This window comes from Amyelois transitella, chromosome 21, assembly GCF_032362555.1.
Source record: "Amyelois transitella isolate CPQ chromosome 21, ilAmyTran1.1, whole genome shotgun sequence".
Lineage (NCBI taxonomy): Eukaryota > Metazoa > Arthropoda > Insecta > Lepidoptera > Pyralidae > Amyelois > Amyelois transitella.
The window spans coordinates 6,832,246-6,846,807 of NC_083524.1; the positions used below are offsets into that span (position 1 = coordinate 6,832,246).

The window sequence follows — 14,562 nt, forward strand, 5'->3', positions numbered from 1 at the left end:
CGTTCTACAGCATAATATAAAATAAACTAAAATATTGAAGCCAATTTAGGAATTTTGTTGCTAGTTTTTGAATTGAATTGAATCAGTCTGATTCAAGGGGTTCATGCATCGATTCAAGTAAAATATCGATTTTTAGATTAATCGATTTAAGATTGACATTCCTACAAAATCTTTTTGTCTACGGACACGTTGTGAGCACGTTCTGTGATTGTAGTTTTATTGAGAAAACTGCAAAAATGTCGTCCCATCTTAACTGGATGATAATTCGTAACAACAACGCCTTCTTGGTGAAGAAGCGCAACATCAAAAAGCCATTCAGTAAGGAGCCCAACAATGTGACTAACCTCAACTCCTACAGATACAACGGCTTGATTCACAAGAAAGCAATCAGCGTGGTCGAGAACCCTGACAAAAAAGGTTTTACAGTGGTTTACAAGAAAGCCAAAGCCACAAATAAGCCTGTGAAGAACTCTGTACGCCGTTCCTTCAAAGCCGGCGCCAGGAGGTCACTTTTCAAAGTAAAGCGGCTGCTTCAGGCCAATCACTACCGCACAGACTTGACGAAGGCTACACTCCGCCGCGCTTCTGCCATCCTGAGATCCCAGAGGCCGATCAAGGCGAAAAAACCTAAAGCAGCAGCGGCCAAGACAGAATAAGTTTTGTATGTAAGATTGCAATAAAAAATGTAAAAACCAGTTCCTCTTTTATTCATATCTTGTTTTGATATTCGAATCGTTGCATGTCGTGATATTTCTTCATTTGTGAAAAATTTAAGAACCAAGATAGTAGGGATCTGCACTGGTTTAATTCAGGGCTTCTCTGGCGCAGTGGTAGTGTGCTTTTCTGTGACACCTTAGGTCACACGTTTGAATCCCAGCCAAGGCCTGATGAGAAATGAACTTGATCCAATTGACCTTATCATTAAAATCATCATATAATCTATGTACATATTCATTTTATAATATAGTATTGTTAAGTTAGTATTTTATAACTCGAGTAGTTTACTTGGAGGCTAACTCAATCGGTGTAGTTTTATATTTACCAGCCCACATCTAATTCATAGAATGCACCTCACATGAGAAATGTCAAATGAAGTAAATGTCTAGTCATGTGAAGTGTGAAATAAAAAAACCAAAATCCATTTACATTTTATTAGATCAAACAAACCACGATTTAGGTCATCACATAAGACCAGAATATAAACAAAATATACACTGCACTGGTCATAAATAAATGATGACTACAATAACCTTCTACATGATTTAACATGGACATAAAAAATATGATTAAGTGTATCGCAGTTGAATTTAATTTTATAGGACTGTGTGCATCAGCAATGAAATGATATGACCAAAACTGGTAATGGTTGTATAACTAGTAGAAACCATTATAACATAACATGGTCATTGGAAAAAAATATTCTTATTTGGTTTGAATTCACTTGAATGCACAAAAAAAAATAAAAGGTAATACCTTGCTATGGACTTCTTGCTATCTTTTCATGTCCAATATTTGTAAGTAGTAGAAACCATTATAACATAACATGGTCATTGGAAAAAAATATTCTTATTTGGTTTGAATTCACTTGAATGCACAAAAAAAATAAAAGGTAATACCTTGCTATGGACTTCTTGCTATCTTTTCATGTCCAATATTTGTAAGTCATCAGGCAATTGTGGACAAAGTGCTTATACCAAAGTGTAAACATTCAGTTACAATTATTTACAATAGATATCACAAAATTTTATTTCTATAAATACTTATATTTTTTCAAGCAAAATAATCCTTATGAATTCAAGCAGATCATGAAATATTCTTTTTTTCGATGATATTTGATTTCACACAAAATATTTATAAATAGTTTACATAATTTTTACCATTATAACCACAGAATAATTAACAGTACTAGCATAATGAGTTATGTTTAGTACTATTAATAAGGTCTATACAAACATTTCACAATTAGATCAATATTTTTACGTTGTGCACTTTTATATTGGCAGGAAATATATTATTTTCTTATATAAAAAATTGTGAACTGTGTCATTATAACTATAGGATTATTTGCCATTTTATGTCTCAACATCTAACTATATTTCTACAGATCTACGTACATATAGTGTTTGTATCTAACTATACTAATATTATTTTATTAGGGTGTAAAAGCAATTATCCAATGAGGGTTTATTTGTGCCTACCAAAAGCCTCAGGTACGAAATATATTTGCATCGATGTATTACAAATAATTGGATGGGAAAATGCACATATAAATAAAAATATCACTTCTTCATCCCTCACGGGATAAATAGATCCAACAGTTTCGAAAATACTGAAAGGCTATGTTTAACGAAATGGGAAAAACAACTTTTTGAAAAACTTAAGATTATTTTCAATAAACCAATTCATTTACCAGTGGAAGTAGAGCTGTGGGTTGCCACCTTTGGGAAAAAAAATATCTCCTCCGAAACCTCTGGTTGCTTATATCAACTAATCAGTTATCAGGTACAGGTAGTTGATATAAGCAACCGGAGGTAATTCCACAGATGACATTTCACATAAATAACAAGAAAGTTCTCTTATTAGTATTTTGTAATACATCAATGTTAGACAAGAAAATAAAAGGCACAAACATGTTAAACCTATCTTACAAAGGCACAATGTACAAAACTTCATAATTACCATAGTTATTTTTTTACCAAAATGAAAAAATACATTAAAGAATTTCACAAGTGATTAACAGATCGATAAGAAATTCATAAATTACAATCAGGTGTAAAAAATTTACTACACTAATCCAATCTAACATTGAATAACTTGGGACAAAATATATACTCCACAAATATTTACAACAAAGCTCATATTATTTTATTGATGCGTACATTTTATTGTTACACTGTACTAATAGGTATATATGGCATCCAGTTTGATAAAACCTGTATATTTTAGTTTTAGTAACATCATTTTAGTTACTACCGATTCTCTCAGGAATCAAAAAGGGTTTTTAAAAATTTGGGACAGTAGATGGCAGCACTATAAAGTTAGTACGGCACAAATTTTCAAAACATCACTCAACATTTTTTATAGGTAGGGGTAATGGGCTGAATAGAAAAACATTTTTATATCAATCCGATGCCACATACAAAAGAACAGTGAAACATTCAATTTATATATTTTACAAATTCTTTTAAATTTCCATTTATAGTAGAACCGCCTAAATGAGTCCTCGCCCGCGGAGTACAGGGGCGCGGGGGTATGACGACGAAGGGGAACGAAAGAGGTGCGGGCGGCGGTCGAGCGTAGCGTGTAATACAAGGGGCGAAATGTTACTGGACATTTCTTGAGATATGTGACGTCATAGTGGTTAGCGGCAAACAGGTGAAGATTTTTATTAAAAAAATAATAATGGCTATACAAAATTTGAATGAAACAACTGTAAACTATACAACGTGTTCCTTTTGTTATCCCATAACTCCATGGTATCAACGAGACCACGTACATGAATTAAATAGCATAAGCATTTTTCGATTATTGTTATTTTCAAATTTTTATTTTTCATACAAAACAATTCGATAAAAATGTGATTTTATGATATATAGGTATGATATGTAGGTAAAAAAAAGGTAATAAAGTTATGTATGTAATATTTATTTATGCAAAATTTATCAAAATTATAAATCAATCACTTATGTCCATAATATCACTATCACTGGAACTTGATTCTTCACTTTCACAACAGCCATCATCAGAATCATCAGAATCGTCTTGCACATTAATAATAAAATCAACAACTTCATCTAGGACTCCATCATGTTTGCAATATTCGTCTTCGATTTTAATCACGTGTTTAACACAATTCTCCCATTTCTCTTTGGGATATTCAGCAAATAATCTCTCTAATATTTCTTTTTTCTGGTCCAAATTAGAGTCGATACTTTTTTGTGCTAATTGTCCTTTGATATCACCCCAGACCAACTCAATTGGGTTCAGGTCTGGGTGATATGGAGGCAAACGCAATACTTCGTGTCCGTTTCTTTTCAATACCTCGTCAATTTTGTAAATATCTTCTGTGAAATTACTTTTAATTAATTTATATAAGTCATCCTTTCTAAGTTTTTCATCAAAAGGCACGTTATGTCGTCGTAGCCATTCTTGCATAGTTGGCTTGGTAGAAGCCATAGTTGGCTTTTTCTCTTCTCGAACCGAATGATAAGCTGCGTTGTCCATTACTATGACAGAATTTTGCGGTATATTAGGCATGAGCTTTTCATTTATCCATTTACTGAAATTTGCGAAATTCATAGAATCGTGATAATCACCTGTTTTACATTTGGATTTGAATATCACAAGGGCTCCGTCTACAAATCCAATTTGACCTCCACAATGTACGATGATCAAACGGTCCCCTTTACCAATATGAGATAGAACGCCAAGTTCATCCTTTGATTGCCAACATTTTGAAACGTTATGAGACGCGTTTACATAAGTTTCGTCAAGGTATAAAATATGTCTTCCTTCTCTACGATATTTTTTAATAGTATTTAGGTATTTCCACCTCCACGATGTGATATTTGGCTGTTCGATAAGGAGTTTCCTTTTAGATCCGCATTTCTTAAATTTAAAACCTAGATCATGTAATAATAGCCTTAAATATTCCCTGCCGCAGTGTAATATATTCTCTTCTCTAAGTACAGCGTTCAAAGTTTTCAGAGTAGGTATTTTTTTGAAAATTGTGTAAAACTGAGTGACTTTTCTTCTTACCACTCCTTTTGTGAAATCGTCTATTTCCACTCTTTTTCTACGAACCTGTTTTGGTTTTCTCGGTGATTTAAATCTCTCGTTGTCATTTAATGCTTTCCCTTGTTGTACAATTCTAGATACAGTCTTTTCTGATAGTCCAGTAACTTCTGCTACAGTTTTATTTAAAGGTATATCTTGTTTATATTCATCAGAATTTGGGTCGAGTTTCTTTTTTCTAAAATATTCATATACGTTAAACGCCATTTGTTTGCACTGACTATTAATTCTATGTCCGAAAATATTTCGACTCATCTTGAGAATGTAATCTCATGTATAATTTTCACAAGGCGTCCGCAACTGTCAACACGTGTGATCGCTAACCGCGTAGCGAGCGAACTGAGTTTTTACAAGAATGCGCCCGCCGCCCGCACCTCTCTCGGTCCCCTTCGTCGTCATACCCCCGCGCCCCTGTACTCCGCGGGCGAGGACTCATTTAGGCGGTTCTACTATAGCTATCTAGACACATAACCTATTATAGGCACACATTTATTTTTTCTAATTACACATATAATTTTGCTTTTGACAAAGTGAAAGGCTAGATAGGGTGAACTTATTGTCAGGGTATAAATTGTAAATAATACTGGAACTTTATTTTAGGTTGGGACGAATTAAACTTAAACTAAAAATGTTCTAAAAACTCGCGATGATGAATTTTTATTTAAAGATCCTGTTTGCCTTTCTTAAGCTTACCACAAAGACAGTATTGGTTTTATATTTAAATCGTTAGAAATTTATATAGTAAAAGAAATACATATAGAAAAAAAAAACCTAATTCATTGTCAGGAAACTTTTTAAATTTAATAAAATCTTGAAAATCGAGAGATGGCCTCTATATTAACCCTGCATTAATTTACATTTAATATTATCATGGCTAACCAATTAATACTGATATTGCATACATTTGAAAAAATGTAATGCAGTTCCAAACGACAAAGAAAACATGAAATGTGAAAAAGTAATTTACATATTTTCGTTGATTATTCAGAAGTAAAATATGTCCTAAGTTTTTGCAAAATATATTTAATATTCGGGCGACTAAAAGTACTTAGTGATTACTTCTATTAATTATTCATTTCCTTTGCAATTCCATAATTTTATATGTGATATGACTGAGCAGATGACACTTATTCGATTTTATTAAACTACAAAATAAGAAAAAACATTTTTACTAATTGCCATAATAATAAAGGCGGTATCAAGCCGATTTAAATTTGAACTGAAAATAGTCTTGACAAAAATGTGCGTCTCATTAAGTATGCGAAGGTCATTTTCTAAGAGCTACAAACATTTACATAATATGTCGTAAAATATAAAAAATAGTGCATTAAAATTAATTAAAACACATAAAATGACTAGTATAAACATTACGCGTCGCAGACGAAAAGACAAATTACAATTTCTTAAAAATTCAATACATTAATTTAGTCACGTCTACATTTCTTCGCGGGGTAGACAAAGCCTTCTTGAAAAGACTGAGAGGCCACGTTCAGCGGTATGGCTGAATGGTGGAATTAAGAAAAAGAATCTCAAGTTTATAAGCTTATTCCTGAGTCGCCGTTTACGACATCCGTGGAAAAGTAATGGAGTGGTCCACACGAAAAAAAAGGTAAAGGTCCTACTATCATATTTTAATTTTACTTATATACTTTTGATTTCTGTCAAATTCATCGCATTCCTTGTCTTGCATATTTGTCTGAGGCCCTTGTTATGAATAATTAGGATAGCATCAATTTTCTAAAGCCAGACGAGTATAAAAAAATCTTTGGTTTCAAATCTTATCACTGAGACGTAAGGTTCAATTTTAATTGTGAAAAAATGCGTGCAATAAATTTAACCGACTTCAAAAAAGGGGGAGGTTCTCAATTCGACAGTATTTAATCCTTTTCGTCTGCATCTTAAAATAATTTGTACACGTTTTGAGATATCGTTAAATTAACAATGGTTACACTTAATAGAGAGACGCATCTACACGTAACGTAACTAAACCTAAAAATGCAATTTCTGTTTTACATAGGTACGAGGTAATTCATTTACCCATATTCAATTTGGGATTGTTCTTGATAACTTATTTCAAAGATCTTTACTGAATAATATTAAATTTGTGTGAATTAGGAAATCATATGTATAGAATTACGAATAATATAAGACTCTATAAGTGGTATGTACTTTAGCGAAAAATTTATGGAAGTTACACCATAACTTTTTCATGTCAAATTAAATTTTATTTATTTCAGGTTACAAGACCCATTTTTGTTATTTTCTTTTTATTAATATAAACTTTATTGCACCTGAAATAATGTACAATAGGTGGACTCAATGCCATATTGGCATTCTCTACCAGTCGAACTCTAGACCAAACTAAGACTGAATTTCAGAATTTCTGATATTCATTTAACAATATTACAACGCATAATTACGACACATCATTCCAATAGTTTCAATTACAATATGGCATTTCTATAGTCTTATATTATTACGATGTCTATGGAGATAGGAGACACTGAGACTGCCGCTTCTAAGTACATATCTATTCTGTTTAACAAACAATCCAAAAATGAGTAAATGAATCAAATCCAATGTGCTTATAACCAAGTTTGAATTGTTTAATCCCGTTAAAAACTTCGTTCACGACCAATCGTTGGATGCGTACAACACAACCCACAAGCACCAAACTAAATGTGCGCTTAGTTCCGTAAATATGAGGGTTTCAGAAAAATAAACGTTATCGGATAACCCTCGCGTTACGTTTTGTTTATGGACAAGGAAATGAAAAGTAATTTTTCGATAAAAAATATCGACAAAAAATATTTTAGTTTAAATTAAATATATTGCATTACAAAATTAAAAGGATTCAAACTCTTCCTGTACACGTGTACAGAGAATGAGATTTCCTTTTACAATAAAAGTATTGATTGTACAACCAAAACTAATAGACATTTCAATATCATGAAAGCGGTCTGGATTAAAATCGATTTTTCATTAAGAATTAAACGCGAGGCGTCATTGACCTAGTAGCCATCGCAAAGTAATCATTATTTGCCTTGAAGTGGAGTGCAAACAACATAAATATTGGTCAAGTTTTGTTGAATCTTTGTACATTTTTGAACTAAATACTTTTATAATTTGCAGAATCATTCAAATTGATAAAATTTATCTTGTAATTAAATTATATAATATTACATACGCAGGGAGCCTAAATATAAGCATAATATGTCCCTTTAAACCAACTTTTAAGTAGATAAATTTTGTTATACAAAACAAAAAAAAAATTGCTTTTACAGTATAGACACATAAAAACGTTTTAAAGCGTCAATTTTAACAACACCTTTCATATCCCAGTCCATAAATACCGAAATACAAAACGAAAAACCCAATTTACTCACAAGCAATCTTCCCATCAAACGAGCTCAAAGCGATACCAAACGCTTGCAAAGCACACAGCGGATATCTAAAATCCATTGTGAACACATCCTCTGATATCCTACCAAATTGCATAACCACATAATCCGGTTCTGAATCGTGTACAATTTGAAAGTTCTTCACACTTGCCTGGGTTACCCTCCCGTGGAAATTCAGGACATAAGATTGGGTTTCTTCGTTCCAGACTGGCGTTTTGTTGTGCAGTACTACTATGTCGTCCAGGTTTTGACTTTTCCATCGTTCTAATAGCGTCTCGCTGTCGTCTTGAGGGGCTATGGCCACTCGCTGGCGGTCGGGAGTCATGCCCGGCAGAATCACTGTCATTTTGCGTGGTCCTTTGAAGCCTAGGACGTTCGTATCCTGAAAGTTATATTTATTGTTGATTGTTTGATATAAATCGTGATTAGATTCAAGTGTGTACAATTAGGAACACTCTATATCTTTCCCATGGATATCGTAAAAGGCAGCTGAAGGATATGCTTACAAACTTGGGATTATTCTTTTAGGCGATGGGCTAACAACCGGTCACTATTTGAATTTGAAATATTAGCTTAATGATAGAATTGATATCATCAAGCAAAACAGCCGAACGTGACCTAGTGGTCGATTCGAGACTGTTGGCTCTGTTTACCCTGCAAGGGATATAGACGTGATAATATATATGTATGTTAGATACAATACCGATTCACGCCACAAGCTCATAGGGAATTTTAATAAAGCCTATTCTTATAAATGTGTGCCAAATTTTAGTGAAATAATTTGTTACAAAAAGGAATCAGTTATGGTTGAACTAGTGTTTTTAAACTTAAGTTGCCTTCTACGGCATCTGTAAGCATAAATCGAGTAGCCATGCACTGGGAGTTCCCTACTCCATTGTACCAAAAAAAAAAAAAAACAGTACTTATCTAAATTAGAAAGCTAAGTATGCAAATAAGATAACATTACGATAATACTCAATTTACATTATCATTTCCTAATAAGGTATCTATCGATGATTAATTATCGATCTGTCAATTAAGAACTACTGAAACTCGTTTAGTTTCGTGTCTTTTCCTATATTTAATCCTACATAATCCATACAAAGTGTGTTTGTTTGTCTTTGTCGTCACCACCGCTTAACTAATCTTGACTGGTCATTTGAATGTGGCCTTTGAGTCTTTTCGAGACTGTTGGCTCTGGCAACCCAGCAAGGGATATAGACGTGATTATATATATATATATATATATATGCTTTTGAACACTTACCGGCCAATAGGAACACTTTCTTCCCGTGATATTTCATTTTGTAACTAATCGTAATTATATGTATGTAAATATACATTTAAAACTAGAGGCCGCCCGCGACTTCGTCCGCATGGAAACCCTATCAATTCCGCCGGAAATCCGGGATAAAAAGTAACCTAAATGTAATTATGGCTCTTCAGCTACCTACATACCAAATTTCATCGTAATCGGTTTAGCAGTTTTTGCGTTAAAGAGTAACAAACATCCATACTGACATACTTACTTTCGCATTTATAAAACAAGTAGGACATTATCAATCAGTTTGCTCGAATATTATGCTTAATATCTTATTTGTATGCTTTAAACAGCAAGTCATAGCGAACTGTACCCGTATTATTATTCAACAACTGTATCTTTGTACCTATGTTTGACAAATAAATTGATTGATTTATCCGAAAAAAAATTATAGATACAGGTCTACCACTTTTATAAGTTACATCGGCATTGTTCGACGGCGCAGAATAGTACAACCGACCGCCGAATCTGGCCGAATGAAAACATTAGTGAAATAACGAACTTATTGCTTCTACATAGGATTTTAAATCCCAAAACAACAGGAGTCGTGTATCTCGCTCATTACCGACTACCGCGACGACCTCCTGCGAACTTCAGACATGGCGCGTACCTACGCAATTAGCCAATAGCGAACGGTTTTGATTGACATTGACATGACAAAAATTGATTTCTGCGCAGGTACATCGGTGTAACTTATTAATGTGGTAGTACTGTACTTACATAGAGCACGGCCGCCAACTCGTGTCTAGTTTTGGCGTGATCATGCTTCCTCCAGGCTTTGCCGTTGTCGTACACGGTGAACGCGAGCCCCAGCAGGTTCGCGCGCAGCTTTCCCGCGAAACTGTCCGCCGTGCGGGTAAGCTCTGTGGGGTCCGTGGATATTAAATAGTTGGATGTTGTTGATTTCTTGCGTTTGCGTGCTGAAAAGAAAAAAAAAAAGAAATTACATAAAACGATAGAAAAGTCAGCCGTGCTATTTTTATTATACTAATTAATATGATTTCATTTTAATTAATTTTGGTTCAAAGCAACAAAAGAAAACAAATAATAGGACCAATACATCTCTTTCCCATGGTTGTCGTAAAAGACGACTAAGGGATAGGATTATACCAAAATTTGGGATTCTTCTTGTAAGGTATGGGCTAGCAACGTGTTACTATTTAAATCATAATTCTATCATTGAGCCAAATATCTGAACATGGCCTATTGGTCTTTTAGAGACTGTTGTATTTGTCTACCCCGCAAGGGATATCGACGTGATTATATGAAGGTATGTATGGAATGAATGGTACTTGCCCAAAGAAAAAACAGCCGAACGTGGCCTATCAGTCCTTTCCAGACTGTTGGCTCTGTCTACCTCGCACGGGATATAGACGTGATAATATATATATATGTGTGTATGCACACGAACACTTACCGGCCAACAGGAACACTTTCTTCCCGTAATCTTTCTCTAAATGCAAGAAGTAAGTTGGGAAGAATCCCCTGTCCATTCCCTTGCGATCCCTGGCTATCCTACACTTGTACAGGGTGCCGTGTTTCGCCGGTGTCACCACGAATGTCTCCACGGCACCCTCCACTGAGCCTTCTATTTCTGCCGTCTGAAAGATGTGTAAATAATTTTACATTACATTGCAGAGGAACTATGAAATTTATCATTCACTTGTTATTGTTACTTAGTATCCTTTCAAATTTAGAATGTGCCCATGATCCAGATTTAGTCCATGATAAAGTAAATGAATCATCAGGATATCATATGTAGGGAAAGTTATAAAAATTATTCACAGTGAAAGAAGAAATATAAAAATAAAACAGGTAACAATACTAGACAGTAGACAGATAGCCGTGTGGATACCGGCAATTTAGAACAGAGCCACTCCGTATGTTTCCCGAGATAAACGGCGACTAAGGGATAGGCTTATATGTACATTTGGGATTCTACCTCTCAAGCGATGGGCTAGCTTTGAATCTTGCCATTCCATCGTGAAGCCATACAACTGAATGTGGCCTTTCAGTCTTTTCAAGACTGTTGGCTCTGTCTGCCCATCAAGGTATATAGACGTGACTATACGTATGTATGTATAATAAATACTCAAGCTATTCCACCAAGTGAAAGAAACGATGTTTAATTTACGTAATGATTGGCTTTAATTACTGAAAAAGCACAGTATAAAATTAAGAGGATGCCAATCAATTAAGAAAAGTTTATCTTAAGAGCCTATATAAACGATATTCATATCTTCAACTTTAGTTCATTTTGAATCAAGGTACAAGTAAATTCACATATACAGGAATATATCATATTATATCTCGCATCATTGAGGTGAACAGCTGTCGTTTCAAGTTCGACCAAACATCGCATTACGTGACCTTTCGCTATTACTTACTACGAGTATGTTATGAATGATTGATCGAATGCATAACCTTTGACAAAAGAAACTAAAATATGTATCACTGCATATGTTAAGCGTAACAAGTACAAATACCTGTTTTGTAGAGATTTGAAATATGACATTTAGGTTACTTATATGGCTTGGGAGTACACTAAGAGCGAATTTCCTGAAATTCCCGCCAGAACGAGGCGACTAAGGGATAGGCTTACAAACTTGGGATTCTTTTTTTTGGCGATGGGCTATCAACCTGTCACTATTTGAATGTCAATTCTATCATTAAGCCAACGGGTATTTTTTTAATTTCACGCGGGCGTACTCTAGTTTTGTACTATATATCTATTATTCAATTTTGCAATAAAATGTTAAATATGGCGGTCAGTGATGTTACCTGACTAGGCGACGAGTCCCTAGTCTTCATGCCCCGCTGCATGGGCGCCACGGCTGCGTCTGCGCACACGTCATCAGTGCTAACGTCGCGCCCCATACTACACACTGGTACACTCTCCTCTTCTTCCTCGCCACTGCCTGAGCCGTCTCCAACGGTCAGCACTTCTATTTGGTTGCCTAGTTCTGAAAATGATGCAACTTGATTTTGTGGGCCTTCAAGGAGTTCTCATATACGTGTTTACGACTAGACCCACAATCCTGCTAAAAAGTATTCGAAATAAACAAACAAGTTTATTTTTAGGATACGAAGTCAAAGGACAAGGAAGATTATTTTTTAAATTTTCTTCGATAATTTAGCCTTTAGCTTTAAGTCAGCTTTATTGTAACTAGCGATCCGCCCCGGCTTTTCACAGGTAGCACTTATAGATATAAACCTTCCTCAGAAAACCCTCTTAAACCAAATTCGCTCACAACTTTCTGAGACTAGCGCATACAGACAGAGAATTTTCACTTCATAATATGTAGTGATGTTAGTTCACAGGAAGAATCACGTGACTCTTATTATGGCCTGTTTTCAATTGCACCCTCTCTCATTAAATTTTGGAAGGAAGGAAGAATCATATGTTTGTGGTTAAAATATTGTACAGTCACATGTGGTTTTATACAATTCATTCATGATTTAAAATACCTATCAACAAAACAAACACTACTCATCCTTGATTGACTTCATCAGGTTACTCATAACAGACTTCTCTGCAAAACGGGTCAAAGTTTTGTAACAAGCAAGTATGTATAATTGTTGAAGTATTGACTAACTGAGTCATAGAATAGGTGATTCATAAGGCACATTACTAAAAAACTTTTATCTAGGTCTATAAACAGGATAATAAAAACTATATTATTTCAAAGATAGAATAAATAAATTTTATTTAATTAGCATAATGTTAGCATAGCAGGGTTAAAAAAAAAATATTCCTATATTACAAACTGGTCCTGTATTTTGAAAGCTAGGGTTTGACCTTATTTTTTTTATTAGGAGTTAATATCCTAGTAATTTATTAAGTTGTCTTCGCTATTGTAATTTTTTTGCAATTCTCTTGATCACCATGTTAATAAATTGACATGCATGTAAAAAAAAGGCAATTGAAAATTTCAATGTGTTTGAATAAGTTTTGTTTACTAGAAGAAAATGGGGTGGATCTCAGTAAGTAGGAATTAATCTAAAAATTAGAACTTTCATAACATAATTTTTTAAGCAGATTGAAACATTAATTTGAAATTTCGCTCAAAGCTGTCATTCAAAAAGTAAATAAAAACAATAGGTACCTAATAGATATAGACATAAATAAAAGAAGCATAATTAAAACGTGAAACCATAAAATGAGTTTACCTTTCCTTGGGTAGTAGTAATTATTTCAGTCAGATAATTTTAAAATTGAGTTACAAATAATTAAACAAAGAAATTTGTATAAAATCCTCACATAAAAAAATATTTATTGGGTATAAAGTGATGAAATGATTCATAGTAAACCAAGAATTACAGAGCTTTATCAAAAAAAAATTTTTTTTAATGCTTTATGTAGCAAGGACAGATTAAATCCATTTCAAAGTTCACTCTCTACAAACATTATGAGGAATACATAAGTTAGTGACAGTACTTACCATCATAAGTAGATATTCTATTGGTCTGGAGGGGTATTACTTGATCAGGGTTGACAGGCGACATGAGAAATTGCATCGGGCCATCATAGCCTGTTATAAAAAAAGCGTACAACCAAAGTTAACATCGAGCTCATGCATGGGGAAGCTACACATTGATGGAATTAACGCGTGACGTAAAAATATTTAGTTCAGGAAACTTACCGTGCAGTTCCCTTGAACGGCTACCTGAAATTGGGCGCTTAGCCGAACCAACCCTCAAATCATTGGCCTGTACCATTCCCGAGTTTTGCCTCTTTTGTCTCATTTTCTGCTCCATTAACTGACGCTAAACAGAAAGGAATATCATTTTAATAATAAGTTATACACATCTTATCGCATTAAAACTGAATTAAAAACTCGCTCACTTGCTGTTCTATTTTCTGATCACGCACATTTATCGAAGCCATTTTTCCCCCTGAATATTAACTTATGATATAATTGAAATTATGAAGCACTACACCATTCATTAATTAGCACTCCTTTATTTCAAAATTGATACGAAAATTGGCATTTTGTAAGCTCATTTTTGTTTATAAATCATCTTGCCTACCGTTGCCCAGCAAAA

The 14,562-nt window shown here is 34.1% G+C and overlaps 2 protein-coding genes across 3 annotated transcripts; one reads left to right on the forward strand and one right to left on the reverse strand.

The window, feature by feature from the left end:
* Positions 1-153: 153 nt before the first annotated feature.
* On the forward strand, positions 154-695 carry LOC106138748 (large ribosomal subunit protein eL28). The gene has a single exon (XM_013340017.2). The coding sequence runs from the start codon at positions 237-239 to the stop codon at positions 654-656; it is 420 nt and encodes a 139-aa protein (XP_013195471.1). The 5' UTR covers positions 154-236; the 3' UTR covers positions 657-695.
* Positions 696-5,252: 4,557 nt separating this feature from the next.
* On the reverse strand, positions 5,253-14,561 carry LOC106138749 (protein king tubby). Of its 2 annotated transcripts, XM_013340018.2 has the most exons (7): positions 14,363-14,561; positions 14,160-14,283; positions 13,959-14,048; positions 12,298-12,479; positions 10,934-11,117; positions 10,237-10,436; positions 5,253-8,577 (listed from the first exon to the last, which is right to left on the reverse strand). In XM_013340018.2, the coding sequence occupies exons 1-7, from the start codon at positions 14,402-14,404 to the stop codon at positions 8,173-8,175; spliced, it is 1,227 nt and encodes a 408-aa protein (XP_013195472.1). In that variant the 5' UTR covers positions 14,405-14,561; the 3' UTR covers positions 5,253-8,172. The 2 variants fall into 2 exon arrangements, with proteins under 2 accessions (XP_013195472.1, XP_060806367.1); XM_060950384.1 differs by lacking the exon at positions 13,959-14,048.
* Position 14,562: the final 1 nt, after the last annotated feature.

What these genes read in the sequence shown, in the direction of transcription:
- LOC106138748 (XM_013340017.2), top strand. Translation starts at nt 237, where the DNA reads ATGTCGTCCCATCTTAACTGGATGATAATTCGTAACAACAACGCCTTC.
- LOC106138749 (XM_013340018.2), bottom strand. Translation starts at nt 14,404, where the DNA reads ATGGCTTCGATAAATGTGCGTGATCAGAAAATAGAACAGCAA. An exon ending in GAAAGTGTTCCTGTTGGCCG is followed by an intron (nt 10,437 to 10,933) that starts GTAAGTGTTCGT and finishes TTTTCTTTTCAG; the next exon opens with CACGCAAACGCAAGAAATCA. An exon ending in AGTTGGCGGCCGTGCTCTAT is followed by an intron (nt 8,578 to 10,236) that starts GTAAGTACAGTA and finishes TATAACTTTCAG; the next exon opens with GATACGAACGTCCTAGGCTT.